A 17971-nucleotide genomic window follows, 5' to 3' on the forward strand; every position below is an offset into this window, starting at 1 on the left:
AAATACATTTTTCTTAACAGGAACAGTCAATAATTAATATCTTCTGAAGTGTTGCACCTAGAAGCATGAACTCTTTTTTTAAATGCTCAGTACATTACCAATTTTAGAACCACAAACATCTCAAAAATGAACAATCTGACTTTAGGTCCCTTTCTGCGCAATGGATCACATACATATTTTCTATGGTTTCACCATAAATAAATTAAATAGGTCATTATACTTTCCATAACAACTTGCCCCACCCACAACACAAATTTATTAGCAAATAACTGGGACAAAAATGTTCAAAAGCCATCCAGCATCACTGAATTGGAACACGTTTCCAATGAAGATGTAAGAAAACAATCGGGCATTGTACAAGGAGTATTATGTAAGACTTCACTCTTCTGTTCACAGGCTGCGGGAATCCCCAAGCGAATGCCATATGGCTTGTGTCAAGCTTGGTGTGTTAAGAAATCTTGATAGTTGACACAACAGTTCGCTAGTAACAGTTGGACTTTTAAAGTGTGTTGCGAGGTTATTATCGAAATGGTTAAGTACAGTACAGTGCAAAGAATATTTTTGGTCGAGTGCTATTTATACAAGAAGAAACCAGTTAAAAGGTGCCTTCGAAAATTCCATAGACAATTTCCTGGTTCTATAGAACCATCAAAACTTTATGTGCAACTACTCATTCACAAGTGGTCGTGTACTAATTTCTGTAACTAATAAGAAAAAACAGCGATGGAGAACAACTCTCAGATGGGAGAGGTGTGAAATTATACAGGCAAGACTACAAGTCAATCCACTTAAGTCGCTTCAGAGAGTAGTTCGGAAAACTGGTATTTCACATTTGTCAGCATTTAATGTAAGAAAAATTATTACATTTATGATCTTACTGGACTTTTTTTTTTTTTTTTTTTTTGCTATTTGTTTTACGTCGCACTGATGCAGATAGGTGCAATCGAGCGCATATTGTTTCACAAAACATGTCACAGAAAAGGCAACTCAAGCAATGATGGCAATGCATGAAATAAAAGACATTAGATCACTTAGTCTGGAGACAGCAATGTTGCTATTCAGAGTAAAAATTCTTCCAATAATGACTTATGGCATTGAAATTATCTGGACACATTTAACAACGAGGAACTTATCAACCTTGGAAAAGGTGAAAGCGAACTATATAAAGAAGGTGATAGGTGTATCAAAAACGACACGATCTAGACTTGTATATCTCCTCGCAAGGGAATCATTTCTCATAGAAGATCTCAGGACAAGTATGCCACTACCGAACACCGGTGCATCAAAGAAACTGCTAGCAAATCTGACGGAGAAGAGAGAAGAAGTCCAACCAGACTTCTATGGCACAGGGGCAATGATAGATCGCTCGTGGACAAAAGCTAATTTTGAATTAAGACATGTCATTACAAGATTAGCAGTTCACGGTTTTCATCACCTACTCTGCAAATCAAAACACTTCCATGACCCAAGTATAGACTGTGAATGCAAACTATGTGGAAAAACGTGTGAACAGTACCACATTGAATTCTGTACAAGAAGAACAATGTCTATACGTGATTATGCAAATATGTAACCCATCAATGTAACCTATATTCTCTGTTATGGCTATTTGGCTGCATTAAATATATTAATTAATGTGTCCGTAGAAGCAGAGTCTTCTCTTCTTGAAGGATGTTGTGATTTTTTCGGTCCTTTTGTATAGTTCCTCATTTGGTCGCAGTCTAAATTCTTGACCCACTTTCCTGGGCCCTAGTATCTTTCTCAAGATCTTCCTTTCTGTCTTTTCAATGTTTTCTAGTAAGCCCTTCCTGTTCAGTGGAATACATTCAATCGCATATAGACTTTCTGGTTTGATGACAGTGTTGTAATGTCTGATTTTTGCAGTGAATGAAACTGATTTTTTATTGTAGACATTTCGACGTAACTGGTATGCTGCTTCCATCTTTCTTGTCCTTTCCTGTAATGCTATTCCTGGTAGTCCTGTTGGGGTTATCCATTCCCCTAGATATTTAAACTTCTGTACTCTTTTAATTGTTCCATATTTGGTGACAATATTTTGTGTCGGATCCTTTTTGTCCTGAATCATTAGTTCCGTCTTTTCGAAGGATATCTGAAGTCCCGTCTTTACAGCAGTCTCTTGAAGTGTTTCAATTTGTACCTTGGCTGTTTCAGTGTCTTCTGCCAGTATTGCCATATCATCTGCGAATGCTAGACAGTCAATTTTGACTCCAGATCTTCCCAGTGATATTCCATTTTCCACCCCTAATTCCGTCAGTCTCTTCCTCCACTCTCTGACCACTTTTTCAAATATAACATTAAACAGGAGTGGTGACATCCCGTCCCCTTGTCGGACACCTGTTTCGATTTTGAATGGTTTTGACAACATACCCATAAACTTAACCTGTGATGTAGTGTCAGTGATGGTTTCTTTGATTAAATTTCTAGTTTTTTTATCTATCCCAAACACTTCTAACGTGCTTATCAAGGTTGCTCTGTCGACTGAATCATAGGCTTTCTTAAAATCCACAAATACAATCACTAGATTTTTGGCTGTGAGTGCACGTAGTTGTATTATGGAGATTAGGTTGAAAATTTGCTCGCTGCATGATCTCCCTTTCCGGAATCCTACCTGGTATTCACCAAGTTCTTTTTCTATTATCCCTTCAGTCCTATTTTGTAGTGCCTTGGATAGAATTTTAGAGGCAACTGGTGGCAATGATATTCCTCTGTAATTGTTAATGTTTGTTCTGTCTCCTTTTTTGTGCAGCTGGTGTATTAATGATGTCTTCCATTCCTTTGGGATGCTCTCTGTCTGCCAAATCTCCTCAAACAGTGCTTCTAGCTGAGTCACTAAGTATTCTCCAGCATATTTCAATAACTCTGCAACTATTGGATCTTCACCTGACGTCTTATTGTTCTTCAGTCCTGTTATTATTCCCCTGATTTCTTCTTTATTAGGTGGTTCTGAGTCCGGTGTCTGGTTCTTGGGTTTCTCAAACATTAGAGTTTCCTCAGGTTTTTTACAGTTCAGTAGTTTCTGGAAATAATTTGCAAGGTGTTGGCAATTCTGTTCATTTCCAGTGATTAGATTTCCTTCGTCATCTTTGAAGCATAGGGTTGGCGGTTTGTATCTTGTTAAGTTCCTCCTGAATGTCTGGTAGAAATTACGTGTATTGTTTTTCACGAAATCTTCTTCTAGTTTCTTTAGTTGCTGTGTGTCATAATGTTTCCGTTTACCTCTTATGGTTTTAGCTGTTGTTTTCCTTTGTGCTTTGAATGCCTCCCAGTCTTCTGGTTTCTTAGTTGAGTTCCATTTCTTCCATGTCTGAGCCCTTCTTTGTAGTGCTTCTTCGCAAACTTCATTCCACCACGGATGTTTCTTCTTTTTACTTCGTAGGATTGTTTGTTCCGCTGCTTGCTGTATTGATGTTGCCATCTCAGTCCAACTGTGACTTTGAATCTTATTTATCCTGTTCTGGTATTCATTCACAGTCTGCTGATTGAACTTCAGATCTTCTATTCTGTAACTTGTAATTTTTGTACCACTACTTTTTCTCCTTTCTGGTGTTAATTTCATCTTAATTTTTGTCAGATAGTGGTCAGAGTCAAAGTTCGCTCCTCTAGCTACATGTACATCTTGAATTTCTCTGGAGTTTTCATAACTGATTGCAACATGGTCAATCTGAAATTCGCCCAATAATTTGTTAGGTGATATCCATGTTGTTTGTTTCTTTGGCTTCTTCTGGAACTTGGTGGTCATGATGTTCAAATTGAATTTTTCACACAACTCTATCAACCTCTTACCATTCATGTTTGTCTTGCTGTGAGTCGTGAATTTTCCTGTGGTTCTTGATGGTTCATTCCTTCCAATTTGTGCATTGAAGTCTCCTAGCAGAATTACAACATTTTTCTCTGGAGTATTTCCTAGGATTTCTTCCAGACCTTCCCAAAATGTTTCTACTTTCTGTGGATTTTGTTGGTTGTCCTTATTTATTGGTGCATGTACATTTATTATTGTGTATTTCTTGTTCTTGTTTTTGAAAGTTAGTGTTGACATCCTTGGTGAGGTGGATTTGAATTCTGTTATCTTGTCTGCCAGTGAATTGTGTACTACAAATGCTGTTCCAAACATCCAAAGACCTTTAGTGTTTTGTATTTTCTCTGCTGGTTTACCTTTATAAATCCTGTAGTTGTGTGTTTGTACCGTATTTTCGTCTCGGTATCTTGTTTCTTGTATAGCTAATATTTTCATCTCTTGTTCATCCATCATTTTAGTCAGTTCCATTTGTTTCCCTATTTTCAACATCGAGTTTATATTCAGTGTCCCTATGAACGTTCTGTGTTTACATTTGTGATTTGTCTTTGGGATTCTAAGACTGGTCTTGACTTGCGCAATGCTGCTGGACCCCCGGATCCGAATGCCCAGCCTCGGTAGCTTCGCCACCACGAGGATATGAGTTACTCATTGCACCTTTCATGACCGATACTTGTTCAGAGCTTGTGCTTCTAGAAATTTGCATTTCCATCTGCTACGACTTGGTTCGCTGCACCAAGAAGTTTTCCAGGCTGCCCCTAACATGGGGAACAGACGCCACGGGAATGGCAGAGTGCTTTTTAGGCGGCACTCACTCGCCTTGTCACATTGCCGTCACTGGATTTATGTGGCATTTTTTAGAGACTATGGTGCCCTCCATAGTCCCACCACATCCTGGTGGCAATGCCGCTGTTGGTCCGGGACTGCTTATTTGTCAGGTTTCCCTGCTTATATCGTAGCTGACCTCCATATCTGGAGGGATGCCCACTATCCGCCACCTGTGGACCCGCCTGAGCATGTACACAGCTGGTGAGTTTACTTTTGTTTAGTTTCTACAAGTGTAATCATGTTGCTTCTTTGAGACAATTAAGCCTGCTAACCATTGTGGGCACTGCGCTCGCTGTCATCACTTTTGCGCTCCTATGCCTAGGTACTCCACTGCGAAGTCTTAAATTACTTCCACAGTATATATGGCCACAGTATGTAAGCATATATTGCATTCCCTTCGTTTCTCCAGGCTGGAGAAAGCACGAATTACAGTGGATCCAATCCATGATAAGATGCTCCCTGTATCAACCCAGTAGAAAATGTATGAAAACCAACCATGGTTTGGGCATGTGCCAGAAAGAGGAGGACACGCAAAGATGGGAAACATGTTTTTAATAATAATAATAATAATAATAATAATAATAATAATAATATGAATGTACTGACACAAAGTTGGCATATCTAAGTACCTTCAAATACCACTGGACTGATCTAGGATTGAATCTGTCAATTTGAGTACATCTCAGCTACTCAATCCAGTATGTTGGAAGTCATCAGAGACAGAAGGGATATAATAATTTCATGTGGCTATTTCTAGGCGAGTGCAGCCCTTGTAAGGCAGACCCTCCGATGAGGGTGGGCGGCATCTGCCATGTGTAGGTAACTGCATGTTATTGTGGTGGAGGATAGTGTTATGTGTGGTGTGTGAGTTGCAGGGATGTTGGGGACAGCACAAACACCCAGCCCGCGGGCCAATGGAATTAACCATTGAAGGTTAAAATCCCCGACCCGGCTGGGAATCGAACCCGGGACCCTCTGAACCGAAGGCCAGTACGTTGACCATTCAGCCAACGAGTCGGACACAGAAGGGATGATCAGCAATGATGGGCTGATACACTTCACGACAAAGTGAGGAGTGTAAATCTACAACCTTACATGGCCCAATACTGAATTAAGTGGAGACAGAAGAGCAGATTTCACCACTAGACAGAATAAATGTTGATGGACAAGAAGAAAACAATGTTCATAACCTACCTGGATTAAGGCAATTACCACAGTATATATGACCACAGTCTGTAAGCATATACTGCATTCCCTTTGTTTCTCCAGGCTGGAGAAAGCACGAATTACAGTGAATCCAATCCATGATAGATTATTTTAAAGGATTACCATAGGCAGCATGAGGTTCAGGATAGCATGTATTTCCTGTAAGTACAACAACATACACAACTATAATTAAACAAATTATGGTATTTACCATATCAGAGGTCATTAATTAGTTATTTTTTTGAAATCTAGAGTAAGGGCATGAAATCCCAGCAGCCTATCTTCTGGGTTACCATCTGTATTGTTACAGACTAAAATCCTTATGGTTTTGAAATGTACACATCATGAGTTATCAGAAAGGGTAAACCATGTTAAAACCTGAGGAATATTGTGGTGGTTCCAGCAAGTTCTAAAAATATTGCAAATATACTGATGAACATATTATTATTACTGTAGTTTGCAGATAGCAATTGAATACAGGCAGCAGAAATATTTATGAGTAGGCTAGTATGTTTTATATACCAAATCAAATTATAATTCTGTCTATACACTCAAATGTTTGCCTCATACTTCGCTTTTATCTAAGATTGGGTATACAAAAGTCAAAAGTAGTTCAATTTTGGTCTGCCTGTCTATTTATTTGTTTGTTTGTTTGTTTGTTCTGTCATCACAGGAAAACAACTTAACAAAATTTCTCTACACTTGATATCTATGTCAGGGAGAGCCAGGTTGTGCACTAGGCTATACAGGGTGAATCACCTAAAACTTGCTCCTGAAATATTTCTGAAATGGAAAGTGTTATTGATGTGCTGTTTTCACAGAAATGAAGTGTAACTAAGGGCTCATAATTGTAGCCCACACACAGATTTTAATAATTATTAGAATGTGTATTCATTTTAGAAAGTTACATTTTTCAAATGGAACAGTACCCATTGACATTTGCAAAATAGAACCAGAGAAAATTAGAATGTCAATGGCGTTTTATCAGGATTCTAGGAAAAGTAGTTTACGAGCTATCATGGTTTGACAATTGTACATGATGGCAGTTGTTTACTCTATGTGTCAGCACTAACTTAAGAAAAAAAATGAACAAACAAATTCTTTGAATTCTGAAGGAGAAAGATAACTGGCCTTTAAAGGTTGTTTTCAAAATGATGACCACCAGCTTCAGTACAAGCTTCCAGTCTGCCATGAAAAGAATGATGCATACGTTGTGGAAATTTCATCAAAAATTTCAGCGCAGGCAGCAGTAATATGTTGTTTCACATCATCTGGTGTAGTTAGTATGTCCTTGTAAATAGTGTCTTTTAGCTTTCCCCAGAGAAAAAAATCTAAAGGAGTGAAATCTGGTGAATGAACCAGCCAAGGTACAGGTCCCCTTCATCCAATCCAATGATCTGGAAACAATTGATGAAGGCGAGCTGTAGTATGTTGTGTACAGGGTGGCGCACGAAATGTCATACATCGGAAATGTTTTATAAAATGTGTAAACCTGGGCTCACAACCATGTCCTTTCGTGAACAGAAACCTTATTTCATGTGTGATCCGACAGGCAGCATCACATGTCGTGCATGCGTACCGGCTGCCAGTTATACAGCATGGCGGACAAATGGAGATTGACGCGTGAACAGAACGTGAAGATAGTGTTATTTTATGCGGAAACAAAGATCATAGCTCACACCCGGGAAAAGTTTCGTGTTCATTTCCGTACTCGGTGGGCTCCTTGCCGGCAGACGGTATACAGACTGGCCAGGTAATTTGAAACAGAAGGCAACATACTAGAGAGAAAACGGCTCCGCCTCAAGCCGGTCCGCTCACCGGAGAACGTTGCTGCTGTGAGATCGGCTGTGGCTCGGAGCCCCTCCAAATCCACCAGCACTGCATATGTTCAGCTGGGCATCTCTCGTCGGTCAGTTCAGAGAATACTGCAGTCTGACCTTGACGTGTTTCCATACAAAATGACAACAGGTCATAAACTAACGGCGCTTGACAAGCAACGGCGAGTACAGTTTGCTGCGTGGGCCATTGCAGAAGTGATCCCGGATTGCACGACACATGGTCCAGTGATAAGCCACACGTCTATCTCAATGTGCAGTGAACAAACAGAGTGTCCGGTTTTGGGCGTGGGGCTGTAATTTCCAGTCATGGAATTATTGTGCCAATTTTTTTCAATGACACAGTCAATAGTGCGTCCCCCATAAGTCCAACCCCTCGTCCACGTCGTGGGGGATGGGCAACGGTACGAAGTAGGGGATAGCCTGTAAGGGTGAAGTACAGCGGGGACCTTGTGTGCCCCAGGACCGCTACGGTAGCTGTGAAGGCCTTACAGGAACCCTGAAAAGTAACGGCTAACGGGGCTCTGGTGAAGTCCTTAACGGCAACTGAGGCGGAGAAGGAGACCTTTGGTACGGCAAAGTTGGCGGAGGAGGTAACCCTTCCTCTTGGGGTAAAATAAAGAGGAAAACCACTGCCTTGTGGTGAAGAGGGATCTTCAAAGGCTAAGGGCGACTACCCCAACAGAAAACAGCAGGCTTGGAGGCGTAGGTGGCAGCCCCACCACCAAGCTCGGGTGCTGTGGGCCAATAACTCGCACAACCTTAAATTACCTTATTACAGAAACATCAACAATGAGAAACCGGACGGATCCGAAGATGACGACCTTTGGCTTGAAAAGGCTAACGAAAATTGGGCTATGGAATGTGAGGACTCTGCGGGAAAGTGGAAGGCTACGACAGGCAGTGGCATGTATGAGGAGTTATGGCCTGAACATCCTAGGTTTGAGTGAGGTAAGATGGAGTGAGTTTGGGGAACTGGCAACCCATGATGGAGCTACATTTATATACTCTGGAAGACCCGAGGGTGACGGAGCGAGTTATGGAGGTGTGGGTATATTAATGGATAAGGAGGCCAAGAGGAGCCTTATGGAGTGGTACCCAGTGACGGACAGGATAATAGTGGCACGTTTTAAGACCAATATTAGAAACATTGTGTTGATAGTATGCTATGCACCTACGGAGTCAGCGGAGGAGGAAGACAAACAGACGTTCTATGGACATCTTAATAGAACGGTTAAGAAACAGAAAAGGAAGGATATCATCCTAGTTGGAGGAGATTTGAATGCAAAAGTGGGACAGGACAATGAAGGACTTGAACATATTATGGGAAGGCATGGTTTAGGGGAACGAAATGAGAATGGACAGCTATTTGTGGACTTCTGTGCAAGCCACGATTTGGTTATTGGTGGTACTATATTTCCACATAAAGACTGCCATAAGGTGACATGGGTATCACTGGATCATAGGACAGAAAACCAGATAGATCATGTGGCTATTGGACGAAGGTGGAGGAGTTCATTGTTGGATGTGAGGAATAAGAGAGGTGCAGACATTGGTAGTGATCACCATCTTGTTGTGGCTACCTTTAGAATGAAGATACAGGCACAAAAGAGAAGGATAGAGCAAATAAGGAAGCGATATGATGTTGGAAAGCTAAGGGATGACAGAAATGTGAAAGAAGCCTTCAGGATAGAACTAAAGAATCGATTCCAAGCACTCACTGAGGTGGAGGATGAAACTATTGAGGAAAAATGGGTGAAGACTAGATCTGTATTTACTGAAGTAAGTAAAAATATCCTGGGTTTTAAGGACAGGAGGAAAAAAGACTGGATGACTGACCAGACATGGGAAATTATCAGACAAAGGAAAGAGATAAAGGAAGTAATGAATGCATGTAAGACACGAGCAAGGAAGGCAGAATTGCAATCCAAATATGCTGCGAAGGATAAGGAAGTAAAGAGAAGTGTGAGGAGAGATCAAAGGAAATGGATAGATGACCTATCTCAACAAGCAGAGGAGGCAGCCAGAAAGGGAAATCTTAGAGAACTCTATACCATCACCAGAGTTCTGGCAAGGAAGCAGATGCAGAAAAACCGTCCAGTCAGAAACAAAGATGGTGTCCTCCTAACAAACTCCGAGGATCAACTGAAGCGGTGGCAGGAACATTTCTCTGCAGTGTTAAACCACTCCTTGGAGGAGCAAGTAGATGCAGGAGAAGGCGAAGAAGAGGAAGAAACCCAGCCTGACCCAAGGATTAAAGTCTGCATTCCAACAGTGGAGGAAATCAAGCGGGCATTGAGAGAGTTACATATTGGTAAGGCAGCAGGTGTTGACAATATTCCAGCAGAAGTCATGAAGGTTGATATGGATACCACTGCCAATATGTTGCAGCCGCTATTTGAGAAGATATGGCTTAATGGAGAAATGCCGACAGATTGGAAATGTGGGTTGCTGGTGAAGTTGCCAAAGAAGGGCGATACGTCAAACTGTAACAACTGGAGGGGCATTACGCTTCTTTCAATCCCTGGCAAAGTCTTCACCAGGGTTTTGTTAAACAGAATTAAGGAGTATATCAACTTGAGGCTCCGACGGGAACAGGCAGGCTTTCGATCAAATCGCTCGTGTGTAGACCAAATAAACACCTTGAGGATAATTCTGGAGCAGTGTGCTGAATGGTCATCTCGCCTCTATGCAGTGTTCATCGATTTCGAAAAAGCTTTTGATTCGATCAACAGAGAAGCTATGTGGAAGGAAGTGAAGCGGTATGGTGTGCCATCACAAATTACCAACCTCATTCAGGAAACATACCGTGATTATACATGCAGAGTCATACATGAGGGCCGTGTATCTGAACCTATATCTGTACGTTCAGGAGTACGTCAAGGTTGTATCCTCTCGCCAACTTTGTTCCTGGTGGTGATTGATGCGGTAATGCGAAATGTAACGCGAAATGTGAAACGTGGTATCCAGTGGGGATTGGCAAATAGGTTAGAAGACCTAGACTTCGCTGACGATGTGTGTCTCCTGTCTGAGGCACATGGTGAAATGCAATCAAAGATTGAAGACTTGGTAAAAGAAGGAAAAAAGGTGGGACTAACGATTAACTCAAAGAAGACCAAGGCCCTAAGGATGAACACCAACAAACTAGACCCATTTGTCTTCAGCGATGAACCTATAGAGGATGTGGATAGTTTCACCTACTTGGGCAGTGTAGTTTCCAAAGATGGAGGAGCAGTACAGGATGTTTCTCAACGTATACAAAAAGCGAACGGTGCCTTTGTTCGGCTCTATCCGGTATGGAAGAACAACAAAATATCTATCAGGACCAAACTTCGCATTTTCCGAAGTAATGTCAAGGCTGTTCTACTGTATGGGTCCGAGACCTGGAAGGTGACTAAAGTGATTACCTCCAAGTTGCAGACCTTTGTCAACCGCTGTTTAAGGAAGATTTTAAACATCTACTGGCTGGAAGTAATCTCCAATCATGAACTATGGAGAAGGACGGGTGAAACCGAGATGGCCATACAGATAAAGCGGCGGAAATGGAAATGGATAGGGCATACGTTGAGGAAAGGGAATGAAGCCATCGAGAGAGAGGCACTGGATTGGAACCCGCAGGGTAAAAGGAGGAGAGGAAGCCCCAAACAAACGTGGCGAAGATCTGTACACATGGAGGCAATGGAAGAAGGCAAGACCTGGAGAGAGGTGAAGAGGTTGGCTAACAACAGGATCAGATGGAGATGCTTTGTTGATGCCCTATGTTCCACAAGGAACAACAGGAATTAAGTCAAGTAAGTCAAGTCAATAGTGCGCGTTACATGGACTTGTTGACAGTTTCCTTCCAGAACTCTTTGCATCACGACTACCAATAGAGACACAATGGTTCATGCAAGATGGAGCTCGTCCGCACACAGCAAATGTTGTTCTGGACTTCCTGAATTAAAATTTCGGGCCCTGTGTGATGTCCCATCGATATCCCGAACATTTTCAGAGCGGCTCAATCTGGCCACCGCATAGCCCCGATCTCAATCCCTGCGACTTCTTCCTGTGGGGATATTTGAAGGAGACAATATACCGCCATAAACCAGAAAATGTACAGCAATCGCAAGCGGCCATTGTGACGTTCTTCCGAGGGTTGAGTGAGGACTTGTGTCGTAGAGTGATCACGAACATGCCGGTTTGTGTCGAAGCTGTTGTACACCGAGAAGGTGGACATATTGAACATGTCCTGCACACGGACTAACCATGCACATGTCAGTGAATTTTGTCACGCCATTTGGTATTCAATATGTTGTATATTACATTTTCTATGAACAATTTCCAGTGCAAGACATTTCGTGCACCACCCTGTATTATATGCTGGACAGCCATTGTGCTGATACCACATGTTCCTCCTAGTCCGCAGTGGAACGTCTTCTAACATTGGTGGAAGTTGGTCTGTTAGGAGGTTGAGATACTTTTGAGAATCTAGAGTTCCTAAGGTTCTATTAGCTGATGGTTCACTATTCCACGCCACACATTTAAACTCCGTGGACGCTGACGTTCCACCTGACAAAAGCAATTGGAGATTGTTTACAGACCAATGGTGCGTGTTTCAGAGGTTTACTTGGCCCTAATTAGTAAATGTTGCTTCACCATTAAACAAGGTACATGATAAATCTGGTGAATCTTGTCTTAATGCCCATGTACAAAAGTTCTCAAAAGTGTTTCCATGCAGCTCTTGATGGAGAGAGACACAATTTGGATGGAAATTATGACAGTGGAGAATATGTAGTACATTTGCCTGACTCTTGGCAATTCCTCATGCGATTGCAGGGGAACTGACAAGTGGATCTACAGCAATAACAGCTAGAACATTAATTTCACCCTATTCTCCCATCATTCGTTTTTGTTATGTTTCCTAGGTGTTGCTGTTACACTTTCACTTTCATGTAAGTGGATGAAGGGGTTCACAAATAATTGACGAGATGGGTGACGTCTATTGGGGTATCGTACCATGTACAAAAGACAAGAACGAACAGCATTCTTCCTACATTCTCCATACACCATTAACATGTTAGGTTTTTCAGTATTGGTAAATACCATCTTCCACCACATCCCACTTCTTGAGATATCTCAAAGTAATTGGGAAGGAAGTCACAATGCAAACAGTGTACCCTGTTGCTAACTATGAGGGCAACTCCACTTTTCCTTTGGTTTTCATGTCCAGAATAGTAGACCATGTACTCATCTGTAGCAAATTCACCATTACCAATCCATCTCACTTCACTTATTCCCAGTATATCGATGCCCAGTCTCTTCATTTCTCGTTTGACTATATCCTGCTTTCCTTGATACATGGATCTTACATTCCAAGTTCCTAAACAATATTGTTCCTTGCAGCATCACACATTTCTTGAGGCTTCTCTCAACTTAGTTCCCCCCCCCCGGAGATCAGACTGGAGAACTTGAAACTCTGGAATATTTTGAATTGAGCAAAGCCATGGGGTTTTCTTGGGAAAATTACAATGGTGGTTTCCCATTGCTTTCCACTGTCTTCCAATCCTGTTGGCTCAGACCCAGTTTCCCGCTGGGGTTGAAGACCCAACCTTCCACTGGGTTGCTCAGCTTAACAGGGGCATCACGGGTCGGTAGGATTTGGAGAACTGAGGTGTGAGAGGCTAAGTGAACTCTCTTGATGAGTTCATATATTCGCATCACACCCCCGGTTTCAGCCAGAGTCTCAAGATGTTCATAGAGACTCCCCCACGTCATTTCCTGTGCCCTCCTTTTCTGATACCTTTTTTTTTTTTTTTCACTTCCCTGTACAATTCTGGGTCCTGCTTTACTCTTATTTCTTCCCCTCTGTTATGACTACTTTGGTTTTATTTTCTTGGTCACTTTCATCAATGTTAACTCCACTAATGTGGAGTCACGTCTGGCATTCCATTTGCAAGTAATGGGGAAGGAGACGGAGTAACACCTCGTTAAAAAGATCACGTTCTACCTGGCCCGGTGTAGTACCCTGTATGGGACCCTTGCCAGGGTACGGTAAAGACCTCAACAGCTGACTCGGCGGAGAAGATGAACTTCAGTATGGTGACTGAGGCAGCAGAGGCAGCTTTTAGTAATCCCCAACGTTTAAGCTGGTGGAGGAGGTGACACAACCATTGTTCTGACTCCCAACGGTTGTGCAGACAGAAGACATTAATGCCAGGCAGACTGGCTATAACGGCACAATTCAAATACACTCAAGACTACGGCAGTCCATTGCAGTTTCGCTGCCTGACCCTGCATCTCGTACTACATGTGCCGTGGTGTAAGGCTCCGAAATCATAGTGTGTGGGTAAGTTTCTAGCAAACTTTGATCCACCTTAACTCTTATAGTGGCAGGCGGCCGAAAAATGCCGGGAGCCGACTGAAGCTTTTACTCTCTGGAAATATTGATAACATGAGATATTGACATCAGTGAAGTTTTATACAAGCTTTCTTTCTACACATTGCAAGTTTCACACATCGTAGCCCTGCAATGTGCCGCTTCGTGTCACTTGTTTTTTGCTAGTTGCTTTACGTCACACTGACACAGATAGGTCTTATGGCGACGATGGGACAGGAAAGGGCTAGGAGTGGGAAGGAAGCGGCCGTGGCCTTAAGGTGGTGGTGGTGGTGGTGGTGATTATTGTTTTAAGAGGAAGTACAACTAGGCAACCATCCTCTATATAACACTAATCAGAGGGAAAAATGGAAGGGATCCGACACTTTGAAAAATGAAGATATCGGTCAAAGAAAGACAAGGGCCACGAAGGGCGTGAACATGAAAGACTCCCTAGCCCTCGCAAACCTAATAGCGTCGGGGTCGGAAAAGAACAAGGGTTGACCAAGAGAGGTCTGACAGGATAGATAAAAGTGAGGAGCCTGGCACAAGTAAGTGGAAGCAATGCCAGGACTCAGCTAAGAGCCCCGTGGTCGCCAACCCACGCTCCAAAGTTCAGAGCCCCTGAGGCCCCTTTTAGTCGCCTCTTACGACAGGCAGAGGATACCGTGGGTGTTATTCTACCGCCCCCACCCACAGGGGGGCCTTAAGATACAGCCTGGTGTGAAAATGGGAAACCACGGAAAACCATCTTCAGGACTGCCGACAGTGGGGTTCGAACCTACTGTCTCCAGAATACTAGATACTGGCTGCACTTAAGTGACTGCACCTATCGAGCTCGTACTTGTCACTTGTCATCTCGCTTATTTATACATTTATTTACCTCCAATAGTGTAAACATGGATAAGTATATGAAAGATGATTAAAATATGCAATGTTTTAACATTAAGTGATTCATTAGAGAATAATTTATCGACTGACAAGTGTTTGAAGTAAAGATGTTATTGTGTATTTAACCTGCATATGCATAATTTTGTAAACATTATTGTAATTCTCAAAGAGTAGGCCTACTACCAAGAATTGCATAAAACTTAAGTTACATTTTGAGATTTAATTTTTTCAAAAAATAAAAAATGTGTACACTTTTAAATGAAAAAAGTCATGCTCACATGTTCTCTATTCATCTGTGGGCTATGGAAAAATTGAAAAAAACAGGGATTTACATCCAAACATGTACCTAAAATGTTTTTCCTTAGTGTGTGCATTTTCATTAAAACTGTCTTCGCATTCTTAGCGCAACCACATTACAGCCTGGCATCAAAAGGGTTTAAAAAGAAACACACCTATGGCAGTCACTCCTGCCATTACTTTTAAAAAGTCCAACTGTGATAAGATAAGCATGATGGAAGCAAGTTATAGGTGTAACTGGGAGCTTCTAGTCTGGACCTGCACATTGGCGGCACATGTGTCACGGTTGCCTTCCCGAGACCCCAAGAATACTCAGGGATCTGGTCCCACATCTGTGTCTACACAGACCTATTTAGGATAACCACTGCCCAATCCAAATGGTGTAGGCCCTAGAAAATGTGAGTTACACACCAGTAAACACTCTTGAATCTGGCTGGGAAACCACACCCAGGGGGTCACTCCAATTTGCGGTCAAAAAGAGAAGAAATCTAAGATTCTGACAACTGCAATGTATAACTGAATGTGGACCTGAAAGACAAAAATAACAGGCCAGAAAGAACAGCTCTTATTACCCATGAGCTAGCTCGATTGAATATGGATGTTGCTGCACAGAGAAAAACAAGGTTATCAGTTAAGGGAAGAATCAGTGAAGTTTGTACAGGATATACGATGTTGCCTGTGGTTCATGAATTAGAGACATGACTACAGTAACTGACATCATGAACCACTTTTTAAAAGATAAACCCTTTTCCTGTTGGAAGTTTGAAGAGAAACTTAAATAGAAAAACAGAAGATTTACACCATACACATTTAAGTATGTTGATGGTAAAGTAAGCGAGAAAATCCAGTTTTCTTGGCACACACGATATCTCTGGTAGACAGGCTGTACAATATAAACAAAGTGTTTTTGTTATGTATGTATTATTTTTTGTTTGCAAGCAAGAAAAATCAGCGGAGTAGCATTTACAAAGGACATGCTGAGAAAAGCTGAAAAACACAATAATTCTAATAAACACATCCAGAATAAAAAAGAATTCCACTTAATGGGCCATGTGAGGATAGAATTCTCTCTCTCTGAAGGCGTGAGAAGAGATGCTATCAAACACAATGAAATCATAAAACAAAATAGGCTCGGTGTTCACATTCAAGGACTGTGTTATTACTGATAAATTTGCAAGCAAGGAAACTCGCCATTTGGAACTACTCTACTAAAGAATTTAAGGTAAGATCCACTTCCTACCCATTCATTCGCCACTGGAAGAAACACGAAAGAAGGATTACCCGATGGGTGGAAATTGGAATCCAAGCCAAAGGCTCGAATGCCCTAAATATTTCAGAGCTGGAAGAAAACAAAATCTAATGTCGTAAGCGCCTAAAACTTACCAACAGTAATTGACTGACTATTGTAAGTTGAAACAGACTGTCTCCTTGGCTGCTACTCTATTTGCATGATGGCATTACCACTGCAATTAAAAAACCTAACCCATCAATGATTGAGTCAAAAACTACTTTCATAAAACCACTGCTATTACAAAACTTAACCCATCAATGGTGTGTAGCCTGCACAACAGTTAGTAGACTATATTGTTCCCCCTCTGAGAAACTAACAAAAGTGTACACTGTCAACCTATCAGGAGAGTTGCTCACCTTCACTTACGTCCCAAAATCAATGTTCATAAAATCATTAAAGGGACCGAAAGCTGTAATGCTCATCCAAGCTACCGGTACTACACAACATGTTCTTTCCACAATGGAAGAAAATGAAATAATAATAATAATAATAATAATAATAATAATAATAATAATAATAATAATAATAATAGTGATAGGACTCTCAAAGGGGAATGGCTCCTGACTTCCCTACATTTTATTAAAAATGTTGATAAATCGTAAATATTAAATAAAGTTCTTTCAATAACCGGTTAGAAACAACTTAATGGGGATTTTTGTCGATTTTACCCCCCCCCCCCCCCCAACGGGGTATCCGTGTATAAGCAGTGTTAAATGAGTTGGAAGTGAAAAGAGTTGAACCACGATCTCCTCTTTCCCCAATACTTTTATTCCAGTACTATTCCATAACTATGCATTTCAGATATGTATGGCCGTTGGTTGTAATAAATATCTTGTCCAAAATAAATGTATCCATTCTGAAAGGGACGAATAAAGAATTATAAACGGAAAAATTGTATATTCAAAATTATCAAAAGAGAAGATTACGTAAGATCATTTTACCGTTTCTTGCGAATCAATGAAACCAAACAACATTAACAGTTTTACAACATTCAAATTCCTAATCTCAGTCTGAGCAAAGAGAATGAGTCTGAGTAGTTATAAATCGTCCACGGAATGTTTATGACTTACATAGCAAAGAGGACGTCAAATACATTTTTATTGCTGCAGCAGGGGTAGCTGCAGTCTCATTCTGAAAGTGGAAAGTGCACAGCGACGCGCTCCCATCGGCAGTACGGAGAACTTGCTAATGCGAATAACTTCAGTAGCGCGCCCGTGGCAGCAAATCATAACTCGTCAGAGTGTGCTTACAGGTACAGTACCGAGAACCTCGTGTGCTACGGTTTATGATTTGTGAGTGCATGTGACAGTTCACCCGGGTAACGAAAAGTTTCTTTCATCATGTCCGAACGGTTCAAAGTGACGAAATCTGAGGAACCTAACACGTTTCCGAATTACGGCGCAACAACCGGCGTAGAGGCAGACGACATTCATGGTAAGCAGGCGGACGAGTCAGAT

General features: G+C 41.5%; 1 protein-coding gene and 1 long non-coding RNA gene across 2 annotated transcripts in view; one reads left to right on the top strand and one right to left on the bottom strand.

Moving 5' to 3' along the window:
- Nucleotides 1-17548, bottom strand: part of LOC136872783 (probable E3 SUMO-protein ligase RNF212) — a 187047-nt gene extending 169499 nt beyond the window's left edge. The window contains exons 1-2 of the mRNA XM_067146625.2: nt 17456-17548; nt 5837-6007 (exon numbers count right to left, since the gene is read on the bottom strand). Of these exons, the coding sequence (XP_067002726.1) occupies nt 5837-5948 (112 nt within the window). The 5' untranslated portion in view covers nt 5949-6007; nt 17456-17548. The remainder of the gene's footprint in view (nt 1-5836; nt 6008-17455) is intronic.
- A 228-nt stretch (nt 17549-17776) lies between these two features.
- The window catches only part of LOC136872784 (uncharacterized), a 644810-nt gene continuing 644615 nt past the window's right edge, over nt 17777-17971 (top strand). The window contains exon 1 of the long non-coding RNA XR_010859987.2: nt 17777-17948. This is a non-coding gene — a long non-coding RNA (uncharacterized lncRNA). The remainder of the gene's footprint in view (nt 17949-17971) is intronic.

The sequence above is a fragment of the Anabrus simplex genome, chromosome 4 (genome assembly GCF_040414725.1).
Source record: "Anabrus simplex isolate iqAnaSimp1 chromosome 4, ASM4041472v1, whole genome shotgun sequence".
Taxonomy (NCBI): Eukaryota; Metazoa; Arthropoda; class Insecta; order Orthoptera; family Tettigoniidae; genus Anabrus; species Anabrus simplex.